Genomic DNA, 25,456 nt, shown 5'->3' on the forward strand with positions numbered 1-25,456 from the left:
ACGAACCGTTATCTGAGATGGAAAAATATTTAAATGTTGTAGATGAATCACATGTTTGTGGTTGAGTTTAATTATTTTTTATTCAATTGAATTAAAACCAAATTGAATTGCACATAAAAAAGAAAAAAAAAAATTAAATGGCGTCATCGAAACCTAGAGTCATTTTGCTTAAATTTAAGCTGAGCATAATTTTTGTACACAAAGTATTGAAAACATAAATAAATTTTATAAACTTAAATATTTTTTATTAATAAATCAGAAATCCAAAAACGATTCTGTTTTTTATCTAAGAATAAATCAAAAAAAAAAAAGAAAGAGAAAAAAAAACAAGCTTTGAAAACCGACCATAATTTCCATTTTTGCTCAGTTTTGCGTGCTCATATACAGCAAAAAATAATGTCCAGTTTATGCTATTCAAATAAATGTAAAAATGTATGTGTAATTGTATGTATACGTACATATATGTAGTCAAAACGTTAACAACATTTAAGCGGCCCTATTTAAATACTCTTAAATACTAATTGAATGCGCATTCTTAGAAACATTCCGAAATAAAATCAAATTAGAAGCACCCTGCAAGAGCATGGTACGTCGCAAGTACGTCGTAATCCTAATTTTTTTGCATTTCAGTCCCTTGTAAGCTTAAATACTACTATTCACATTGATAAACTATAGAAGTTTAAACTATAGAAGAACAGTGGTGGTGCATTTATTTAAAAGAAGTTTACGGACGACCAGGGATTTTTTCTCGAGCACTCTGAAATATAAAGCAGTTTAGTGGATCCTTGACACTGTACGAAACTAGTAACATTGGTCTAGAAAGACAGCTTTCATTCGGGTGGAACATCACTAGAATATAGAGTAATAAAATCTATTCATGTGGTCGTGGCTGTGTGTCTCAATGATGATCGAATGTTGGAAAGTGAAGAAAACATGCAATTATGACTACTATGTATGTAGTAAAGACCAAATCGCAGATAATTTCTTCTCAGTTGGTTGGAAGTTCGCTCAGAGAGCGGTTACTGGCTTGACTTCAGTTGTCGTGAGATATTTTCTTTCTATACATCAAGAAGAAAGTTTATTTCTTCTATGAATGTCATGATAAAGCAGGTAGCTATTCAACATTCAAACACAGTTACCTATTCAAAATAATTTCCTGAAGAGGCTCATTAAAAATAAAATCATTAGCCTCTAATTTTTAATTGTTAACGTAAAAAAGAAGATGAAAATGAGGAATATACCCATGTATACTGTACATGTTTATAAATAAAAAAGTAACGACAATAGTTTAATAAATTAACATTTTGATGAAGTCATTTGAATAATAAAAAATTCATCAAATTTGAGATAAGAAATAAAAAAAGAGGAAAAAAAGAACAACGCATATTAAAAATATATTTGTAGCATCAAATTATGAAATATCAAATAATAATTCCATCCTGTACATACTTATGTAGACATATTTATGTACCTAACTTATGTACATATAAAAATCTTTAACTCTGAATTCAAGATGCGCCTCACAACTTAAGCACACATACATAGAGATACACATTGTCCACAAAGTAGGAATGTATTTCGTATGCAATAGCATAAAATGAGACAAAATATGTGAAGATCAAAATCTTATAATTTTTATGGGATACCTTAATTTCCAATACAATTATATTAAACCAACGGGATTATATAAAGAATAATGTTAATTTTTGGAATTTGGAAATTCATGTTGTATAAACATTTTAATTTTAATAGAAATTAAAAAAACAAAAAATCAAAAAATCGAATTAATTAAAATGGATTTTTAATTTTTGTTCTTAATAAAATTATATTGGAATTTAAAATTTAAAATGCATGCTACATGCAATTCAACTTATAATTGTATGTATATAGAAGTGTCACATAAAAAATATAATTTCTACCTAACCTATTCAGTACGAGGATATCCTGTGTTCAGTGCTTAAATCTTTAGCCATAACGGAGGTTAACAAGGGGTCAAACTGTTGCATAAACTACTCATACATATAATATAAATTTTTAAAAATTTAGGAATAACATTTTTGTTGATTTTAATTTAATATAATAATAAACCATCTCAGCAATGGTGCGGTGCTTATTGCACTGGTCCTTGAACTGAAGGGTTCAAAGCCCAGTTAGGCCACTATAAAAAATTATATTCAACATTATATAGCCATTACATATAAAAATAAAAAATTAATATGCACTAACCGCCATATATAGCTACGGTAGGCTCGTCACCTACCTATAGTAAATTCAATGACGTAAGAAACTGGTTCCTAATTATCTACAATACCGATTTCTATGCACCTCCCAGAAAGTAATAAATGTCGTAAGCCAGTAATAAATGTCGTACTTCATGCGTTATTTAACAACTTGGGTCAAAATATTTTTGAAAGATTAGAATAAATAAAATAAACTGAAATATTGTAAATTATGAAAAATATCACAGATTGCAAATATCTTTGTGTAGCAATATTAACAACGAATCTTTTTTTTGCACTATTAAAAATTAGCTCTGTTTCATATTAAGTGGACGATTTTCATAATTAAACCAGAAATCAACCGAACGGCAAAATCAACTATTTTGTATGTAATTCATTATTTTTTATACAATGTAATACTCTGGAAACAGATGATATCAAAAAAACGCTATCGGTAAAATATAATTTTAGACCATTTTGAGAGCATCTGTTAATTTGCATCGGTTAATTCAACAGGGCATTTCCATTTGTATGTGTGTTTTCTATATGAATTCTAACATATCACCGCCGAAAATCGCTCTTGTTCTGCTTTCAACTTAAAACAAAACAATCAATAAATTTCAAAACTGTAGGGAAATATTAAAATTCTATACGTCTAAGCTTTACTTTTTATTACGTCAAATAAAAAATCATTAACGCATATAAGTGTGTTGGGGCTAATTTACGATTTTCGGCTACTTTAAAATCTTTCAAAAAAAAAATACATTCAAAATTAAAATTTACATTAGTTTACAGAAATATAAACGCCCTCTCAATTATCAAATTAGTAATATTGATTTCAAAAAAAATTTAGAAATTTTTAATGAAGATCAACATTATTCATAACACACTTGAGTGTATGACAGTGTAAACCCTCATACTTTTTCGTAAGATATTTTCACATATGGCAAAAGAATATTACAAATAATAACTATAAGGGATTGCTTTTAATTCTTTCAGAAACAAAAAATAATTTTCACAAAATTTTGAACCTTTTGTATTTTAAAACTACCAACATTCTTACAGTTCATTTGTATTACACTCGTTCTTATTATTGTTATTGCTTCCTTAATCGCTTGAATTTTAATTTTTTTTTTCTTTAAATTTATTAATAAAATAAAAATTTCAAAATCCTGTTTGTTTGTTTTTTTTTATATTCTTTTATTATGTTAAAAATGGGAGTCTTCAAAAAAGCAGAAACGCGACATAATTCTTATTTAGCGGTTTAACTTTTCAACAAGATTTTAATCTCAAATAATAAATTCTCATGATATTTGACCGTTTAGTTTTGAATTGTTGATATTCTTTTCTCAGCTCTTGTTCATTTTCTTTCACTATATAGAATGCTCGCTAATCTGTTAGATGAATGTCTGCTCAGTGTTAAAAACTTTTATTCATTACGGTAAAAAAAAAAACAAAAATAAATTCAAAAGGATTTTTATTTCTCTTTTTATTTTTCACACCTTCCGCTCAAACTAAAATATTCTTACAGTGATATTATGTAATTATGAGTACAAACATACTTACAGTTAAGTATATGAATGTATATGTGTTTCAAAATAGAAAAAACTAAAATAAAAACAACAAAAAACAAGTGCTTTTTAGATTTATTAGACGTTAATCAAAGATTTTCGGAATCAGTAAAAAAGTGTAAAATACACAAATATTAATGTTCAAAAATTTATGGAAATTTAATTGCGCCTCTAGTAATTTTTTAGCAATTTTATTGAAATTTAGGTAGAAGCTCCAGCTACAGTGGTAATAGAATCCAGAATAATTGATCAGTGATAGTGCAGAATCAGTACGTTACTGATTCTCCACTATCATTGTGAGTGCAGAAGATTTTTGAGTTAAAATAATCTGGTGCATTCTCTCACGTATTCTTGAAATTATCACTGCTGTTATATGCCTTATGTGCGCCTAATTAAGCTTAGTCAGCCTTTTATCTTACATATCTCAGTCTTATATCTTGTTTCTAACATCTTATATAGATGCTACTTATATTTGTCAATCGAACATTTTATAATCTGGTTAATTACTAATAAATAGAATTAAGAAAAATTCAAATTGTAAAATTAACAGAAGCAGGGACTGGAACTCCCATTTAAAACCTGTATTTTTGTAATACTTAAATTTTGATTAATTTATAAAATTTTACTAATAAAATTTTAAAAATTTTGAATTTTAGGTTGTGAATGTCATCCCATTGGTTCTTCAGGAAAAACTTGTAATCATACATCTGGGCAGTGTCCTTGTAAAGATGGTGTAACTGGCTTAACGTGTAATCGATGTGCAAGGGGATATCAACAGAGTAGATCACATATTGCACCTTGTATAAGTAAGATATTATAATTATTGTTTTTAATTTAATAATTATGTGTACGTCTGTCTTGAAATTTTTTTCAATTATTCTGGATTCCACGCAGATATAATTACCGACCTCATTGCATACAATAAGGGAGGTGATGTGATCACACTAAATTTTCGCATAGTTTTCGGTGGAAGCACACTTCTCCATGGCAGGGAAGCGTAAATAAATTTTTTTTAGGGAGACATCGGTCTGTCTGCTGTCTGTCTGTAGGTGCACGTCTGCCTGTCTGTCTGTGTCTCAAGTTCATTCGAACCGATTTTGACGAAATTTTTTTGGCATATGTCGAGCCCCGAGAACTGGAATATAAATAGAAATTTTTGCATATAAAGGGAAATAATCAACAATATGTTAAAGAATGAACTTATAAAATTTTTGGAAATATCAGAGCTCGGGAACCAAACTAGGGTCTGAGTTTACAGAATTTTTTTAATGTTTGAGTTTAATTTGCTACCGGAAGTTACTGGCGAACTTTCAAAAAATTCGGATGGCATAAAGCGAAATTCTACTAAAAGTCAAATTCACATTTTTCTAGGTATGTTAACCAAAAGCTTACTGGTGTCCTTTAAATTTAAAACAAGTATTTGAAAACCGTTTTCATAATCTTCTACAACGCTTTCGCTAAACTAGGCAATACACTTTGCGGTCGGCTATTTGCTGACCACATAAATTTTTTTTGTTTTCTTTTCAATTTCTTTTTTCTTAATTATTTTTGGCAATCCGCCAATACTACAAAATTTTAAGCATCAATTTAAATTGAAAAAAAAAAAAAAATTAAAAAATAGATTATATTTTTATTTAATGGAAATTCATAATTGGTTGATGATGGGGTTAGATTGATGGCTAATCCAATATTTCAGGGAAGAAATCTGTTTAGTAAAATTGATTGTTAGTAAATTACCTTTCAACTATATATCGCCCACAATTTTCAATCAAGCAATTTAGTGTCAAAGAAAAAGTCAATTTAAAATTATTACCAGCAGGTATCCATAATTAATCACCATAATATTATAGATCAATTGACACAATTGTTCGCAGTAGAATTAAATGAAGTGGAAGTAAAAGCATTTTAGTTGACTTTTTGAGGCGCATGTGAAATACAATTCGGCATATTCTTATCAAATTTCATGGAATCACTAGGATTAGATTAGATTAGATTACAAAGGTCCAAAGCAAAAACCTCCGCCTGGAAAACCGTTGGAAACGCCTCCAAGCCTCTGGACAGCCTAAGGCACGGCATCAACCCAAAGGCGCCTGATCCAACCCCTTCTTTAGTTTTGGATCCGTCCGTATACCATTCGATCTACGCGCATGGTGTCACTTAAATTAATTTTTAAAATTTTTAAAAATCAGCTATGAGGGTTATATAGCTCCTCGGATAATAGAGGGACAATAGCAGCGGATAGACGGACATGTATAAATGAATGCAAATTTTATTTTTTTGCCACTAATTTAGTTCAAAATCCGATAAATATGTTAGAATAAAATTACATTGAAATACTTGATTCGACTCACATTTGTATCCCTCTTTACGTATTTCATCGTAGACCTGAATTTCAACACAAATAGGCATATGATACATTACTCTTATATGTGTGTATTAATGCCAAATAATTAAAAACATAAGATTTTTCCATTTCATATGCTTACATATATACAAACATACGTATAATATATTTATTTTCTTTATATTTATAAAAAAAAAATTAAAGAAATTCCTAAAGTCATGACAGCCATGCAAACACAAAATACTGAACCAGATCCAGATCCTAGCGAAGAGAATTCATCGTATCGGCAACCAGGGCCTACAGGGAGAGGTAAGTGTATTTTTTTTCTAATAACATAAAATTAGAATTTTTTTTTTAATCGATTGCTCTAAATCGCCTTAATATAGGATAATTTCCTTTACCTACTGATTAAAATATAATAAAGGATTTAAGAGATGATCTCCATTAATTTTCGCTTTAGTTTATCCTTTTTCTATGTAATTAAATAATAAGATATAGTTTTCATTAATATTTGTTTTATATAAGGGAAAAAAATAAATATTATATCAGATTTTATCTAAAGCGGACGGAAATTCTTAACAATGAAAGAGAATTTGAATAAAATCATGCATGCCTAATCGAAAATCTAAAAGTGTTAATTTTTCTCTTCTTTACAAAATATCACAATGTTCTTGTATGTTAATATTATGTGTGTACATACATATGTATGCGTGCATGAGAAACTATTTACAATTAATATGTATGAGAAGAATAAACATTGTTTGAATTTAAGGAAAATGCAATTATAACTATGTTTTTACACATATTGTAGGAGCACATTAAATTATAATAATGTTAATTACATACAGAGCTGATAGAGTAAGAAATTTATAAAGGACTTTTTGTAGATCCTATAACAAGTTCATTAAATTTTAGAAAATAAATTAGGCATTTAGTGAAATTTCATTCAAAAATAGTTCTCATTCTTTAATCCCCGTTAATTGTACCAATATTCGGCGGCTTTCTTATAAATTATAACTACAATTACTGTTTATTTGTTTGCAATATTTTTCTTTTTATATGTTCAATTCTATGATTTCAACCAAGATTTACATAATAATAATATAGGTTCAGGACTTTTAAATATTTACGGCATATTAACAAAATTTTCCAAATTCTTTTATTTTATGTGATACATACCGCAATATCAGAGGGTTTTCCTAAACTAAGAAAGCCAAATGGCCCAAACCTGAAAAATTGGCGAAAACAATAAATATCAAAACCCGAAACTGCAACTTTGTGTAGGTTACCCTTTGTCTACCCATCAATAGCATTTTCATTTTCGAAATAATTTGTATACTGGGCGTTACCCCTTCAATTTTTGTTCAAATTTCAAAATAATGTTTAAATAATTGTGTTCTCCACTGTATATGCATATACAGACTCCCCATGTTTATAATTGTATGCACACGATTATATACAAACATAAATAATATAATAAACACTCAGATATTAAATATGTATAAACTTTTACTTAAATGTTTTTCTTTCCAGTTTTATTATAAACAAAATGAAATGAGTGAGTTTTAATAATATATATGTAATATTGAAAAGTTGTTTAGTGAAGTGCCGAAGATAAATTTTAACCTAAAAAATTGAAGAGTTTATTTTAATAAAAGCCTGTATCGTAACACTTAAATCAACTAAAATGTAAAGACAAATTTAATATGTAGCTAGAAAAATATTTTTTATATATGGCGAAACTGATAGACTTAACCTAAAAGAATTTATTAAAAACTTATTGTTACACTAAAATATAATTTTATAATATTATGTGAACAATTTTTTTATTGTCTTCAAAATTAATTTTGTCATTATGTAATTTATTTTCGCAGTAAAAAGTAACTGACCTATATATTTTCAATTAAAAAAATTATCAACATACTAAAATTAATTAAGGATCTTATATAAATTAATTGTTATATCGCATATTTTTGAATTTTTATAACAATATTTTATAACAATAACGAATTTTCACAGAAATTGTGTTCGATTTTTTTTCGAAGCGCGTGTAGATGAGGCTTTTCAACCAAAAATCTTATTTAGACACTGATTTGAGGCTAGAAAGATCGCAACTTCTTCGCCGTGAAAACAAAGTCCTCAGTAATGCCGTTCTTCTACGAGCAAGAACATTACACTCTCCCTGATGGTATACTGAGGTCGCTTCATCTTTGCCACATAATTTGCAAGTATGCTCACGTTCTAGAGCCAATACACTGAGGTGCCCTCCAAATTTGCAGAACCCCGACAAAACGTCGCTGTGAATTCTCACCTGATTCTTCTCCAACTCTAATCAATTCAATTTGCCGTATCGTATTAATATTTTAAGTAGGTTTAAGAGACAGAATTGTGCCTGTAACATCTTTCTTATAAAATAATTTTGTAAAATAATTAAGTATGTGTAGTAAATTTTATTGAATTGTTTGTGCCGTTTTGTACACAGCACATAATAATAATATTATGTTTACCTTTGCATCTTTTTAATGTTCCAGCTGGGTATACTGATGTAATATCTTAGAATAACTTATTCAATGTGTATATAAGTAGTACAACTTCATATTGTGCTTCCTATACAAACTAATTTTTACCATATTAAAAAAAATTACTCAACATATTTTGTTTTGTTTGTCGAAATCACTTTATTTATATTTAAGAATAATTTAGTTTACTTTTGAAAAGAAAATGCAAGAACGTTTTTTAAAAATAGAAAAACTTATCATAAACCATATGGAAATTTTCTACAAAAAATAAAAACAAAATAAAAGTAAATAAGTGTCAAACAAAATTTTATAATTAGATACGTTAATTTTTTAATTGAATATTTGAGGAATAAAAAATGTGTTTGATTGCTTGATATGAGCAATTTGACGATATGTTACGGTTTTTATTAATTTTGTTATTTTTGTAAATATTCTTCAAAAAAAACTCATAAAAAAAAATTTTTAAAATTTTCCGAGTCTTTAAAAATTTTCATAGTGATCTAGACATCTAGAGAAGCACATATTTTCACAGCACACTTGCATTGATATATGCATTGGTAGAAATAATCATGAAAGATTAATATGAGGAATTAATCAAACAGCGTTTTTAATTAGACACATTTATATTGTGATTCTTATGTATTTATAAATTAATTAATACGCACTATTGTTATTAATTAAAAGGCAATTGCACCTAGTGTTAATTACACTCAAAAGATATTGATTACTATACATAAATTTCTTAAAGAAATATATATAAAACTACAAGGAAATGTCTGGCATTTCAGATCGAACCCGGAAGAAACACTAAATTTATAATTTAACGAACTTATAATATAAAAATTTTGGAAAATTTAGGCTACTTAATTGTTTTGTAAGTTTTGGAGCTTACAAAACCTGCTTAATATATGGGAATGAATTTTACTGTTCTTAGATACAACTAAACAGTACAAGTAACAGTCTTGCTTTCAACCTGTCTTTAAATCTTTAACTAAGTTTTCATCCTTGGTTTTCTCATAAATGTAAATATCGAGTGGTCAATATGTTCTACTCATTTATTGAGTTGATTTTTGAATAATTTGGCTTTACCTTGTGAATTTGCTATCAGAACCGCTTAATATTATATATATTTATTGTGATTTATTTCCCCTTGGGATTATTACTATCTCTGTTTTAAAGTACCATTAGTTCCGAATTGCGCCTTTTTAATAAAATTTTTTTATTTTTGCTCTACCGAGCATAAAATCTATTTAGATTGCATCAATTCTATTTAGATTGCATAAGTATAGGAGTAATTTATTTTTAAAGAGTTTTATTTATGATACAACCTACCACAATATTGAAATGCACACATAGAACAAAATAGAATATTATTAGAATTGTTTTTTCTTATTATCAAAAATTCGACAAATTCAATTGTTAAAAATTTTAGCCCCGGAATTACTAAAATTCAAAGTTTCTAATCGCTAATAATAATTGCAATATAAATATATTTTATTTTTGTATTCATCTTTTTCAGGTTGTGGGAAATGCGATATTAATTCAAAAAAACTAAATCTAAATAAATTTTGCAAAAGAGATTATGGTAAATATGATAATTAAAAAATAAATTCGATAATGTCTCTGATTTCATTTTCATTTCTCTAATAATATAGCAATTTTGGTAAAAGTAATTGGAAGAGATGCTAGTGCAGAGACAAGTAGTGAAACATATTCAAAAGAAACTCAAGAAGAAATGGTCAAATTTGCTGTTAATGTAAATGCCATTTTTAAGAAAAGTTCACCATCAACTGGAACAGCTAGTTCATATTGGCGAAGAGGTCCTATGACATGGACGATACCACTTAAACAATGGGCATGTCAATGTCCTCGGATAAAAGTTAATAAGTGAGTATACATAAATTTAATTAATTAGTGTATAAGAATTTATTTAAATTTGTAATTAACAATAAATACAATGTAAGACAAAGTTTACAAAAGATTTAAGATCGAAAATTATGTTTATGTAAAAGATAGGCTAGACGTAAAATAATAAAAATTAAATGTAACTGCATAAATGAAAGCATTTGTATACATTGTTGCATAATCGATTAATTTTATATTATTATTGTAATTTTATATTATATAAAATTAAATTTCCAATTCACTATAATAGAATAAATAATAAATTCAAATAAAAATATTTATATATTTATTTTATATTTCAGGTCATATTTAATACTTGGCAAAGATTCAGAAACATCATCTGGTGATTTAATTTTAGGACCCCGATCTATGGTATTGGAATGGAAAAGTAATTGGACTGATCGAATGAAAAAATTTCAAAAACGTTCTAGAAGTTGCAACTGAATTAGCTTTTAGTATTCATAAATTTAGAAATTTAAAATTTATATACTTGAAATTAAAAAGAAAATCATATAACAATTGCATTCTATCTGTAATTGTTGAATTTCCAATTGTAATTTATATTATAATTATAATGTATATTTTTACAAAAGCAAAAACAAAAACAAATTACAGAATCGAATTCTGTATATAAGAATTTTACATACGTATAGAAGGCATTTTTTTTTTTTAATATTGCAATTTCTTCGAAATAAATATGTAATTGTAGTAAAAACCATCCAAAGAAATTCCACTTGTGAAAAATAAAATAAAAATATAAAGCAAAGAAAAAAAAAATTATATTATAAGGCAAAAATAAAAATTAAAAATTATTAAAAATAATTCCAAATAGAATTATTTTTTTTTTTTGAATTAATTAAGTGTAAACACAAATTCTCCTGGCTCCATTTAATAAATTCAAATAGTTGAAATTATTTTGTTGATGCGATTATATAAATTTTTGGTTAAATATATTATTCACCTTGAAATTCTTACCATTTGTATATAAATTTGCATACATATTCACCCATATTTTCACAGACGAAAATCAATTTCGAAGTTTTCAATCCCATATACTTATATTTTTGAATAATATCCCTGCGTCAATATCAGAATATGGGTGATTTTCTATATAAGAGGCGGAGAATGTATTATATAAATAAAATTTGAGGTACTTACGCACTCATTATAAGAATAACCTCCACCATGGCACCATGTAATTATAAAAAACTTGAATCTCAAATTAATCTTACAGTTTTTTTTTATGCAACTGTTTAAATGTAATACAACAGTATTTTTGTTTCTAAACTTTATTAACTCAACAATAATACCTACATATCTAATGATGTATTTATAAAAATTATTTCGAAATAAAATTTTCAACTCAAATATTTTATTCGAGTTTTCTATCCCAAATTTATACAAATTTTTGTTATCATACTAGAATCCAATTTGCATCGTAGGAATATGTATATGTAAATGTGTATGTACATAATATGTGAAAGATTTTCCAAATTTTAAACTTAAGTTTTCTTTTCGAATTTCGGATTTCGAATTTTTTTTCGAATTTCGACAATTTTTTTTCGAATTTCGAATTTAAATTTTGAATTGTATTTCTCAATACAATTTCAATTTATCTATTTATTTATAAAATTTAACTTTTGTATAAATATATAAAAGTAAAAATTTTTCTTATTGAATTTCTTAAAGCAGGAAGAAAAAAAAATTGTGTTTTCACAAATTCTTCAATAAAAATTTTATTATAGTTTTTAATTTTCAAAATAACAAAAAAAAAATATAAAATGACATAATCATGCTTTATATTAGAGTATTAAGAAAGAGAGAGAGAATATAAAATAATAATATAAAAATGTAGTTGAATAAAATAGAAGTAAATTTTAAAACTAATTATTTATTATTTTAGATTAGCACTTTTGTTGGAGCTATTATATATATAACAAAAATTTTCCATAATGCAATTTCTTTATTAAAAATACGTTCAACATGTATTTAATTCGGTTCTAAAAAAATATTCTTGACATTTTATCGAATTCTTGTACTTTTCGGGTAAAAATGCCTGACATCCAAAATGCAGTATTAATGCGTAGTATTATATATTATGTCAAAAATTATTCAACAACTAGTACAAGAAAAGTTTAAAAATTAAAATAGCAGCCAGAGTGACATTTCGTCTTATGTAAACAGTTATATATAAATAAAAAATAAATTTTAAATAAATTACTTTATTCTTTTTATACTGATTTGTATTTTTGAACAAAACAAATGGCGCTATATCGAATAAAATTTATAATGAAATTGAAAAAATCAAAATGGGAAAGCTATTCACAGACACAACCACAATTCTTTTATATTTTCTTATTCTAAACGACCATATTATTTTCTTATTCCAAAATATGAACCATATATAAATTGAACCCTTGTTATTGTGTCAAAAAACTTATAATAATTAAGATAATTTAATGATTTACATTTTTATTAAGATACTTTGTTAATTTTTCTGTTGAAAAACAAAGAAAATTCGCTCAGGAAAGTGAACAAAATCACTTTAACACGACTCACATTGGGCTCATCTTCAAATTTCTTGAAAAAAATTCTAATTTAATTTAAGTTTTAATTTTTGGAAATCTAAACTTTCCTCTGTAAGCAATGCAATAAATTTTTAATTCTGTTTTTAAAAGATAAGCATAAAGAAGCTTATATAATCCTTAAATTTTCCTTCCAATAAGATCCTCGCCATTTTTACTCAAACTGCTTTTGATTTCTACTTATATATATATATATATATGTATATACTTTCGTTTCAATTATTGCATTCTTTATGAATGCCTGATCAATAAATTCGATTATTACATTTTGTCTTTATTATTTTAAGATTTGCTCTTCAATTCATAAATTTGCTTAATTTTAATGTTAAAATTAAAAAAAATATGAATAACCAAAATATAAAATTAGAATAAAGGAATAAAATTTTATAAGACAAACGTTCGTGTACTATTTTTTTTGCATATGAATGAATCGATTCAAAATATAATCGATATTTTCAAAAACGCAATATATCACGATAACTGAAACCACGCTATGTTTATATGTTCACAAACAAATGTTGCTATCATAGTTTGTTTATAAACATTATTTATTTTCGTAATACAGCGAAAGTAGTATGAAAAGCATAATTAAATCATATGAACTGTTTTAATTTTATAGAATAGTTAAAAATATATTGCGGTATTGCGTTTTGCAGTTATTGTTTTGCAGTAATCATGAAAATCTCTTAATTTTTTCTCTTATTTTATCTAAATTTCAATTTTCATTTGCTTTTTGACAATTTTTGCAAAACAACAAAAAAAAAACAACTCGTTTTCTCTTTAATGTAAATATATACAAAAAACACATTGTATTCAAAGATTAATGCATATATAATGATGTTCAAGTATCATACATACATACCTATACTATTTTATAAATATACAATATTTAATTTTCCATCTTAAAAACAAAATTCATCCTTTTGAATCCATATTATAAAAATTGAAATTAAAATTTATTTTTATTTACATTTATAAATATCATTTATTAAACCTTTAAAATTATCATATGAAAATCTTCATTCAAAATTCTTACCATATTAACAAAATTATATACATATACATACATACATACCTACTTAATTATAGATTTTCATATTTTAATAAAATATACATATAAGAATGATTTAAATACCATAATTTTAATTATAGATCTTAATTTTAATAATTAATTTTTACTTAATTGTTATACATATATAATTATACAAATATTAACTTGCAATATAAATATTAAAAAACTAAATGAATTTAATGAAATATATATTTCAATATTATGGATTCAGAAAGTGCGCGATAGTATAATTTATATAGGCTTCTTTAATAAACTTTTATACTTAACAATATGTAATTTTTTAGAGACATATCGAATTAAGTATTAAAATATCAATAAAACAATTATAAATAAAAAAATATATATATATGTATATGTATATTTAAAATGTACTCGAACTTGAATTTTAATATATTATAAAGAAATTTAAAAATTTATTATATATAAAACAAATTGCCAAAACAAGTAAAATTGTTTTCAAAACTTCATCGTTACCATATAATGTAAGATGTGTGTATATTATTGATCAATATAATAATATAATAATATTTATTTCAAAATACTAATGTTATTATTATAATAATTTTTAGTATAAATAAGCTATCATTAAAAAAAATTAATAAATTTTGTATATCAAAGCAATAATTTTACATTAATTTAAAATAAATATTCTTCCATCTGTAGCAATTTTTTAAAAAAAAAAAAAAGAAAACTAAGTAGTAATCTTTATACGTTTTAATATAATATTATTATTAATTATTAATAAAACAAAATAAAAATTAATAAAATCAATTGTAATAACAAACACATACTTATATATAATAAAATTATAATAAATAAATGTATTTTATAAAAAGAAAAAAAAAACAATGATAAACGTATTAAAATATAACAATAATAAAAAATAATATACAGCATTCTTAAAACCATAATATGTATATGTGAAAATCATTCTCTGTAATATTAATTTTACCTATTAGCTTAAAAAAAAAAACTAAACATATTCATATATAGCGTTATTTATTTAATGTCAAAAATAAATTATTCTGTACAACCAACATTTTTCCAGCTTTTTGTTTCGAATTTCCCTTTTAACAGTAAAAATCGAATGAATAACTAAATTTGTTTTTCAAATTAAATTAAAATCTTACCTTTAAAAATCACATAGACTGCTTCTCAGTATGTCTAACCCAGCATTTACACGTGCAAGTTACTTGCAAGAAAGTTGCAATACATACAAAAATTTTACTAACACATTGAAATATTTCTACTTGCTTGTTTACTTGCAGTTCAACTTGCAAGAAAATTTTGCTGCCAGTAATTTGAGCAAGTAATTTGACATATTGAGAAATTCACAAAAAAAATTTGTTGTTTTGATTTTTTTTTTTTTTTAATTTAAAATTTTTGAATTTTGTTTTGAAAAAATTAAACTTAGCAAACTTATGGTTTCTAAAATTTATAAACAATTATATATATTGCTAGTTGTTTTCTTCTCAAAGACATTTTCAAAGATAAACTTGCTAAACGCCTACGTCATAATAGCAAGTAATTTGACATTTCGAAAAACTAATTGACAATTAATATTATACAAACTTGCTTGCAAGTAACTTGTATGTGTAAATGCTGGGTAAGATTTGAAAATTATTTTAATAATGTCGTCATTCGCTTGATTTTGCAAATGACAATCATCTGTATTTAAGCAATTTTCGAAATTGACACATTTGAAAATTATTTCAATAAAGCAGAAAATTTTTCCTTTGTCATTAATTTTGTGACATATAAAAATTATTAATTCATCAGTCATTAAAGAAATGCAAAAATAAAACTAAAATTATAATCAATTGCGTTGTTAATATATAAAGAAATTTATGACGCAGGAGTCATGTCGCATTGAAATTCATGACTAACGTCAGTTGCACGCATTTGGTAAACTGGGAAACGGCCGTAATGTGCAAAGTTCTTTATTTTAAATTTTTAAAATTTAATAAATCTAAAATTTTAAGTTTTCGAATTATTTTTCAAATGTTAAATTTCTCTTTAAATTTCTAAGAAAATTTCGGATATTTGAAAACGTTATTGCAGCAAAAAATGCTACAATATGTGAGCATTTTCATATATCGGTCATATTAAACCTGTATATTTTACTTTACATATGCTTGTTTTACTAGACTTATATTCTAACATTGAACTGAAGCATTATAAAATAAAAAAATATTAATATTTTAAAGAAAAAGAATACTTCTATTAAAAGAAATTATTAGTGCAAAATTTACACCTAAAATTTGATCAATCTTTATTATTTGTAGCGTTTGGAAACTGTATACAATATATTTCATTAAATTTTTGGTAATTCATGCTTCCATAATTTTTGAACGATTCCCCAATTTCTCAAAATGCAATTTACTAATATCATTTACTATAATTACAATAACATGTGGAAATTTTTAAATATTATATTTTAAACTTACATTAAATCAAAGATAAACGAAAGTATTAATACCAGGAAACTCTAAATTTCTCGCTTAAAACAAACTATTTACCGAGATTACCAAAATTACCAAAACCCGGGGTGAACAAAATTATGGAAGTAAAAATGTATAGATTTATTTAAAAAATTCTTTAATTTGAACTTTTATTGTTTTTGATTATTTAGAAAGCTATTTTTGTAAGATTGCTTAACTGAGAAGGCTAGAAAAAAAAGGTTCTTTCAAAAACATTATAACGAACCTCAAGCTTAAATACATAGTATATATGAATAGGGAGCAAGGTGTTTATTAGGAACCTATATAAAAGTACATGCATACTACTTTATTTCAAAAAAATACTTCGCATTTCAAAATTGCTGAAAACTTTCCAACTTAGTATTTGTGCTATTCTTGAAATTTCTGAAAAGAACAATTGAAAAAAAAACTCATTTTATAAATTATTTTATAATTTTTATATATTTGATTAAACTACAATTTTTTTCAAATAATTACTACTATACAGTTTAAAAAACTGACAAAACCTATCTATATGTATAATAAATGTAGCTGAAACTCTTATATTTATAACATGATTTACATATTAATAACAAATGTTCCAACTTCTACTAACTTTATTACTTTAATTCAGTACTACTTTTTGGCAAAAAAATTCAAAATTAAAAATAATAACGTGAAAAAAAAGACAAAATATATTTTATTTTAACGGTAAACAGTTATTTATGAATTGGCTTATATCATAAAAATTCTTAACAAGTCAATAAATTTAATATTATATTTTAATAAATATTTTTTCGATAATAAAACTTATGGCTATTATGATATTTTTAATAATGTTTATGTCAAGTTTTTAAATAGAATTTTCATTTATTTATTCAAAATACCTACATAATTCAAATACGAATGGGCGAGAATTGGCGACCTCATGTTCATAATAATCTAGTTTCTTATTACATAAATAACATTAACTCTAATGAACTAATTAATAATAGAGCTAATGAATAAATAATTATGTAGGTTTATTGAATAAATAATTTGAGCTTCATTTACATATTATTTTTAAATTTTAAGTTTATTCATTTTAATTTGAATAGAATATAAAATTGTTCTTATTTTATTTATTTATTATATTTAAACTTTTGGTATGTATTTCGGAAAAGTTATTTAATTCGCTTTAGGAAACGCTTTTACACACATAGATCACTATAAATTAAAAACAACAACAAATACCTCTTCTTTGTACTTATAAAACTTTGTTTAGATCTTGTATAAATGGTAGTAAAATTTAATCTATAAAAATTAACAGCGTAAAAATTAAAACTAATTTTATTTGAGTCTATTAATATCTTTCATAAACAATATTGGTATCGATAATAGGTGGGTGATTTATATTTTATCTTATAAAAGTAAACACTTAGAATATTAAAGTTTTTATTTACCATAAAATATGGTCTATATATTTTTTAAAATTTGGAACGGTTTACGCTTATTAATGAAATTTTACAAATAGGATGTAAGTAGTGTATTTCAATTTAATTTCAATAACATATTTAAAAATGAATACGCATTTATTGAAAAATTGAAGAATTTGAAAAATTTATGATGAAACGGTTTAGTCGTATCAATAACTCAGACATCCGAAATTACCAGAGTAATAGACTTAAAAATTTTAATAAATTTTAAGCTATGTAAATATTTCGTATAACTTTATTATAAGTTCGAAATTATGTTCTAGTATTCAAATCTTTTATTATTTTTTTTTCAATTTGCGTTGCAACAGTACATATTAATTTCATAAGTTTTTTTTAGAAATCATATTACAAAACTTTTAATTACCTCAGAAAAAAATTTCAAAATAATATCAAAAATTGTAAAACAAATATAATAAAGCACCTTCTATGACTAACAGACTTTAAAATTGCTAAAGTCATGGCTAAATCTTAAAACAATTTACATATATTTTGTTTGTCTTATTGTTATAAATTTGATAAATGCTCTGCTCCCGAATAATAATTATTACAATTTAGAATATATAAAAAAAATTAATGATAATCAACAAAATATTAAATTGAGAGCATTATTTACAAATAGGCATACACAAATTTATTATATTATGACCTGACACAGTTTTCGTTTTCAATCATTTTATTTTTCTGTGTTTTTTTAAAAAAAGGTATTGTTATCGTAAAAAAATATTAACTGACCCACCAATTTAATAATATATGTACATATTTTGATTTGAATGCTTTTCTGATATTAATTAGAAGAGGTAGTTAAATTTTATACTTTGACTTCTAATAAAAACTGAAAGATATTAGCTTCATTTAAGTAACTTTTTGGAAGACGCTTATACCAGAATATAATTCCAAATTTTTAATATTTTCTTGTTTTTTTATTATTTTATTGAAATTATTGATTTAATGAATTTCTGATAAAAGAGTCATAATATATGAGTAAAATTGTATTTGTTTTTTTTTTATCATAAGAAATATAAAAGCTTAAAACTATTTCAATATTATTTTAAATATTTAAAATTCATACAAATGTTTTCACAAATTTAGAAACTTTTTGACTAGTGGCATTTATGAAAACTGTTAAAAACTCTAAATTACATACTTTTAAATACTATACAATTTTTAATTCTAATAAAGATTGTGCGAAATAATTCTATTTAGTTATATTTTATGTCATACGATGCAAAAAAAACAAAAGAAATCCCCGTTGAAAAAATTCAATACATTTAATAGTTTTTATTTTTTAATATTGATTCTAAAATGCCAAAATATGGAATGAAATTTATTTATTTTTCTTTAAATTTTTCCTTAATTGAAATATGTATGTACTCGTATGTATAATAAAAAATGTATTATTAAATTTAATTCTTTTTTTTTTTTTGGTTTCTTGTGCCTTTTCAAATTTACGTAGGTACCTTCGATCTATGTTGTTTGCAAGTGATTTATTATAGCTTTTAATATATAAAATTAAACTTAAAATTTATTGAACTACATATAAATGTACTTTATAAATTTTTGTTATTATATATTTTAAATATTTATTAAAAAAAAAAATCAGCAATATAAATTTAATTATCATAAATTATTTCTTTTATATGCGATAATATTTTAAAAATCTAGTTTATATATTTCAAATTTGATGACTTTTCAAAGTTATTTCTTAATATACTATATCAAACTGGATTTTGAATGGCAAGTATTTTGTTAAATTAAAATATCGTAGATTACGAAAAAAACAATATAAAAAATTACAAATCTATGATGAATGGAAAAGACAAATTATTAGTTTCCCTTAAATTTTTCGATTTTCTAATTCTTGACTGATAAACCTTCTTAAGTTTACTACTCTGTTACGAGCTAGTACTTACTTACTGTATTGCGAAAATTTCGACTTTGAAATTCTGTAATTTCTTTGGTTGAAGATTTAAAAAGAATATTTGCACAGATAAATTTTTCTTTTTCTTTTCTGATATTTCTATATGATTTTCTTTAACTTTTATTTTTTTTACCTTTTATTTTTTGTAGAATTATTTTTAAAATTTCTTTTACTCAATTTCATCTTTTTGCTCCTTGATCCTTACCACTTCTTTCTTCATTTTTCAAATTTACATAAATAAATTTAATCAATTTTAATTTCTATATTAAAATCAAATTTATTAAATACTTCTCGTCTATGTAGTATATTGTTCCACAATATTTACATTATTATTAACACAATAATATATAGTTCCCATCTAGTCGATATTTTTCATGGATTTTCATGCTCATTTTCATGGATTTCATTATTACCTCCTCTATTTTTTACACATTTCGTAAATTGAACTTTAATTTTCTTCATCAGAAAAGATCATGAGATTGTCATTTAAATTTGTAAATTTAAATCATCTTATAACTTGGTAAGAGTTACGCTTTTGAAATAATTTTTCACAGACCCGTAAATTATAAGAGAGTAGAACTATACAATTATATAATGAAATGAGTTCAATATTAAGATTGATAGCTTATTAGAACGTAAAAATTAGAAATTAAAACTTAAATAAAAATTAGTTATTAAAAGAGAATAACTTGCCAATAAAGAGTTAATAAAATAATTTCAGTTGAATAATTGAAGACTAGTACTTGAATTTTTTTTTGTATACATTGTCATACACTCATATTACTTTCTAAATTTTACTAAAAAAATTAATAATTAATGAACCAACTTTTTCGTAAAATTTCTTTAAATTTTCTAAATCGTTAAATATTTTTTGTTATAAGATCCTTTGCTTATACATAGTTACACGCGGATTTATAACTGGTAATCTTTACTTGGCTTTTTTTCCTTTATCATGTTTCTTATGCTTTGAAAATTTGAGGAAATTCATTAGCTATAGTTCTTACTAGTTGTTGATCAGTTAAACTGCATTCTGTTTCCTCACAAAATATACGAGTAAAGATTTTCATTAAATCCTGTTTGCGGTGTGTATGTTCTTCGTAATTTGTGTTACGTAGAATCCTTCTGCAAAGTTCTAAATAATTTCGGCGAAGCTTTAAAAAAAACAAACATAAAAAAACTATTAAGTTTTAAAAGAAAAAATATCACAAAACTATTTAATAAATATTATTTAAGAAAAAATAAGAAATTATTAAAACCAACTAACTATATTCTCAGGTTTCAAAATTTTAATTTTTTTTTTGCTTTTTGTAGGATGATATTAATATACATTTATATTTTTATTATATAATTTTATAAAAATTTTGAAGCTACCAATGCATGTATTATATTATACGAAAGCAAAAATATCTGCAATTTATTTTAATATGTAAAATAAATTTCAGAAAATACGAAAAATAATTTTACAAAATATGAAAATTTTACTTTTGACCATATATTCTTTCATATAAAAATCTAAACATTCTTTTTAATATTTTTTTGTTAAAAAGAATGTTTAGATTTTTAACAAACGTTTAATATTTTGCTGAAAATTATAATAGAAAACTTACTTTATCGCCTGCTGATAAATCAGAAAGCTGTCTGACCATTATATCTATTAAAACTTTAACGTCATTTGTGTAAAATAAATTAGCAGTTTCCGAAAGACTAAAAATATCTATAAAAATTTTTAAAACTGAGTTTATGCAATTCGAAGAATGCTTTAGAATTTTAACAGGATCCTCTGCAAATAACAAAAAATGTTCAGTACTTATTATAAAAAGTTCACATAGTTAAACATTTTTACCTTCCCTATTCAAATAAAGAAGAATTTTTTCCGTGAACGTTTTAGCTGAAGAAAGTTTTTGCATTGCTTCTATTACTATGTTCTGCGTTAATTCACTAAATTGTAAATTAAATGCTAGAATTAATGATATTACTAAATCTATAAGAACTTCTGGATGTTGTTGTTCTTCTACTATATCGAAAAGAAAGCTTACAAAGTTAACATTAAGTTGTTCTAAAAATTAAAATTACTGTAATTAAAGCTTAATGAAATAATTTTATATATACCTTGATGCGTCACAGGCATTTTTTGACCAAGAGAAAAAATTACAGTAAGAATTTTCACAAATTGTTTAAATTTTTCTATGTCTGAAAAATTATTTTTCATATCTTCAACCTAAAAATAAAAAATTTATATATAAAGTTTACAGTATTTAAAATTAAAATTTCACGCGTACTATTTCCAAAGGCAAAACAGATGTAAGTAAGATATCTACAATTATATGATCTAAACGACAAGCGGCAGTGAATACTTTGATTAGAAGACGTTTAATAGGCCATCTAGTTTCCATTTGATAATACTGAACCAAATTAATTAAGCTTTGATATTGATCATTAGACATTTCGTGACAGGATATGGCTTCGTCAGCATTTTTCTATATACAAAATCTTACATTAAACACACATATTCATATGCATATATTAATATTAGAACATACCAGTATATCAACTAACTCTTCCAAAAATTGCACAATATCTTCTTCATCTTCATACAGCATCCAAGTTCTTTGTTCTGAATCATTTTTACAATCAGCTAATTGAGAAAAAATATATTGCAATCGTTTAGCATCGTGTGTTACACCAAGAAAATCTCTCGGAATTTCCAGTTTATCGGCAACATGTACAGCTACAGCTTCTAAATAAGTTGTTATTTCATTTGGAAACAACTCTTCAAGACTAGAAAGAACAACTCGCAATGCTTCACAGGATAAGTCGAAACTCAAGTTGGTATTTCGTCTGATCACATCAACTACTTGATACACATCTTGAGATTCAACCGCAACCAATTTCGATTCAATTCGTACTTTTTCATTGCTGTACGACTTTGTCAATTCATTTTTAGATTTTTCAAAATACTGCTGATCATTTTTCACAACTGACTTTTCTTCGTCAACAAATTCCTCCGTAATAATTTCTTCAAAAATTTCATTGTTATTTAAAACTGATTTTGCACTGTTTCCATTAGAACCATTTTGCTGGGGCGTTGCATTGTCGTCTTTACAAATTGTAACTACATCTTCACTCGTTGTTGTTGTGGTAGGTGTTGTGGTTGTTTCTGATGGTTCTGAGGTAATGCTATTATCTTGAGTTATATCATTTAACTTTGTACTAAGAATATTTATACTGGGGCTTTCTGGTATGACTTGCGGTGGAATATTTGTGGACATTGCAGGACTTGACATAGATTTTCTATTTGACTCTAGTTTTTTTGAAGGACTTTGTGCTCGTTTATTTTCCATTTCTCTTTGTGGTGATTCGTATTGTTCATTATCATCAGAGAGCTGAAATTCGTGAACAATTAATTGAAAAGTAACTAGATATATAAAAAAAGACATATCATACCTCTATCGAATGTTCTACAGCATTTTTCTTCTCTTCCAATCTCTTAAGTAGTTCATCTTTATTCATTATTCCATTAATTTCAGTTTCCTTCGACTGTTTAAGGCTCTCTATACTTGAGTCAAGGAAACTAAATAAAAATTCTGGTTCAACCTTTTAAAAATTTGAGAAATTTAAGACTACAATTTTCAAGTTAGAACTTTATTTAGAATTTTTAAATGAAAAATGAATTACGTTGAATTTTATAAACACTTGTATAAGCCTACATATGGTCAGAAATTTTTAAGAAATAAGGAAATTTGGAATATATTTTATTGCTATATATCAATTGTTAGAAAAATATTGAAAACTTGTAATCATTGCAATTTCTGTAAGTTTTTTCGACAAAGTTTTCACTTTTTTTTCGATAGAAAAATCACGTAAAATTAAAAATGTGTACACCAAACCGAATATCCATCAAGTATGTATCAGAAAAATATAACAGAAATGTATATAAATTATACCATATTCAACGAACCAAATGTTCTTTAATAAACAGATATACACACAAATAAGTATGGTATACATATTGCTATACAATTATTGCATCAAAAGCATCAATAGATATTAAAGATTGCTAAATAGGTAAGCACTTATCTAAAAAGTTTCTCAATCAATATACACAAATTACCTTGATTTTTTTGACATAGTTGGAAGGAACAAAGCCTAAGTTTCCTTTGATACTAACTACTTGCCACCAATTTCTGAAACGAATTAATAAAAATAATAAATACATATTAAATGAAAAAATGTAACTTTTATTACCTTTGCCTCGCTGAAGTTTGATATAAAATGAAATATTCACCTAAAAATTAAAATATGTAAAAATGAGCATTAAACTTAATATATTTTAAAAAATAATCTAATTTCGCTTAATATATGTAATGATATTTAAAAATACACATATTAATTGCACAATGATTCAAAAACTATACTGACCGAAGTAAACAAAAAATTACTTTTCCTTCATAAAACTTACCTTCCTCAAAACTTATTGTTTTGGGATACACCGCTTGAAAATCATATAGTGCTTTTAGCATTTCAAACTCAAGATTATCTATAAATTAAGAAGTATGAAAATTTGACTATATTTTTAAATAATTTGAATAAATAAAATACCCATTTTAAAATAAAATATTATATTATGTATACACCCATTGGAAAAAGTATTATGAAAACTGTCAAGAAATTTACTTGTCAAGCAATTTTCAAAGTATACACCATAATTTCCTACGTATACTTCAAAATTTTTTGCATTATGCCACCATTCTAAAAAAATCTTCTCACAAGTAGGAACTTTTGAAAACGAAAATTTATGAAAGAAATTAAGCAGTTTTCGTAAAAAATATATATATAGCAATTGTTTTAATTGTATTAAGTGTTTACATACGTATAAAACAAAATGTAAGATATAATATGAGTCTGCTTAAAGTTGGACATGTAAATACTGTTGATATCGTACTGCAAAACATAAGAAATTACTGTGTTCTCAAAAGTTTTACTAACATATAGGTTTTTTAAAAGTAAAATAGCGCCAATTAATTTTTGCGAAGGTTTCGGACAACTATTAGCTGATTTTCATTTTAGCTATAACACTTATAAATTTCAGAGCATTGTCATCAGACATTACCATCAGATGTAATCTTACATTTGGTTGTATATGTAAATGTTATTAAGACTCTCTCTTTGGTTTTTCGTTTTTTACATCTGACAGATTCAAATCAATGTCAAAGAATAGAGCACTGTTCGTTTCTTTTTCTTTTTGAAGGTTCGGAGTTAAAATTTTTGTTCTTTTTAGGATCAGACCATATTTTGACCACATAATATTACGTAATATTACTTATTACATAATATTAACTTATTACTTATTACATAATATTAACTTATTACATAAAGGTTCTACTTTTTT

General features: G+C 24.6%; 2 protein-coding genes across 2 annotated transcripts in view; one reads left to right on the forward strand and one right to left on the reverse strand.

Moving 5' to 3' along the window:
• Positions 1–11,145, forward strand: part of LOC129614328 (netrin-B) — a 77,184-nt gene extending 66,039 nt beyond the window's left edge. Inside the window, exons 3-7 of the mRNA XM_055528884.1 lie at positions 4,447–4,596; positions 6,339–6,443; positions 10,173–10,238; positions 10,309–10,540; positions 10,861–11,145. Coding sequence (XP_055384859.1) covers positions 4,447–4,596; positions 6,339–6,443; positions 10,173–10,238; positions 10,309–10,540; positions 10,861–11,002 — 695 coding nt within the window. The 3' untranslated portion in view covers positions 11,003–11,145. The remainder of the gene's footprint in view (positions 1–4,446; positions 4,597–6,338; positions 6,444–10,172; positions 10,239–10,308; positions 10,541–10,860) is intronic.
• A 6,015-nt stretch (positions 11,146–17,160) lies between these two features.
• LOC129614264 (NCK-interacting protein with SH3 domain) lies at positions 17,161–24,789 on the reverse strand. Its single transcript, XM_055528786.1, has 11 exons — positions 24,667–24,789; positions 24,527–24,604; positions 24,313–24,352; positions 24,179–24,251; positions 23,512–23,661; positions 22,608–23,450; positions 22,347–22,544; positions 22,177–22,285; positions 21,911–22,123; positions 21,675–21,847; positions 17,161–21,218 (listed from the first exon to the last, which is right to left on the reverse strand). The coding sequence occupies exons 1-11, from the start codon at positions 24,668–24,670 to the stop codon at positions 21,027–21,029; spliced, it is 2,073 nt and encodes a 690-aa protein (XP_055384761.1). The 5' UTR covers positions 24,671–24,789; the 3' UTR covers positions 17,161–21,026.
• Positions 24,790–25,456: the final 667 nt, after the last annotated feature.

The sequence above is a fragment of the Condylostylus longicornis genome, unplaced genomic scaffold, assembly GCF_029603195.1.
Source record: "Condylostylus longicornis isolate FDR11 unplaced genomic scaffold, ASM2960319v2 ptg000107l, whole genome shotgun sequence".
NCBI lineage: Eukaryota > Metazoa > Arthropoda > Insecta > Diptera > Dolichopodidae > Condylostylus > Condylostylus longicornis.

Excerpts from the sequence above, each read along its gene's own strand:
- LOC129614264 (XM_055528786.1), bottom strand. Across the intron at positions 24,252-24,312 it reads CAAACTTCAGCGAGGCAAAG|AAATTGGTGGCAAGTAGTTA; the intron begins GTAATAAAAGTT and ends AATTCGTTTCAG. Across the intron at positions 23,451-23,511 it reads CTGTAGAACATTCGATAGAG|CTCTCTGATGATAATGAACA; the intron begins GTATGATATGTC and ends CACGAATTTCAG.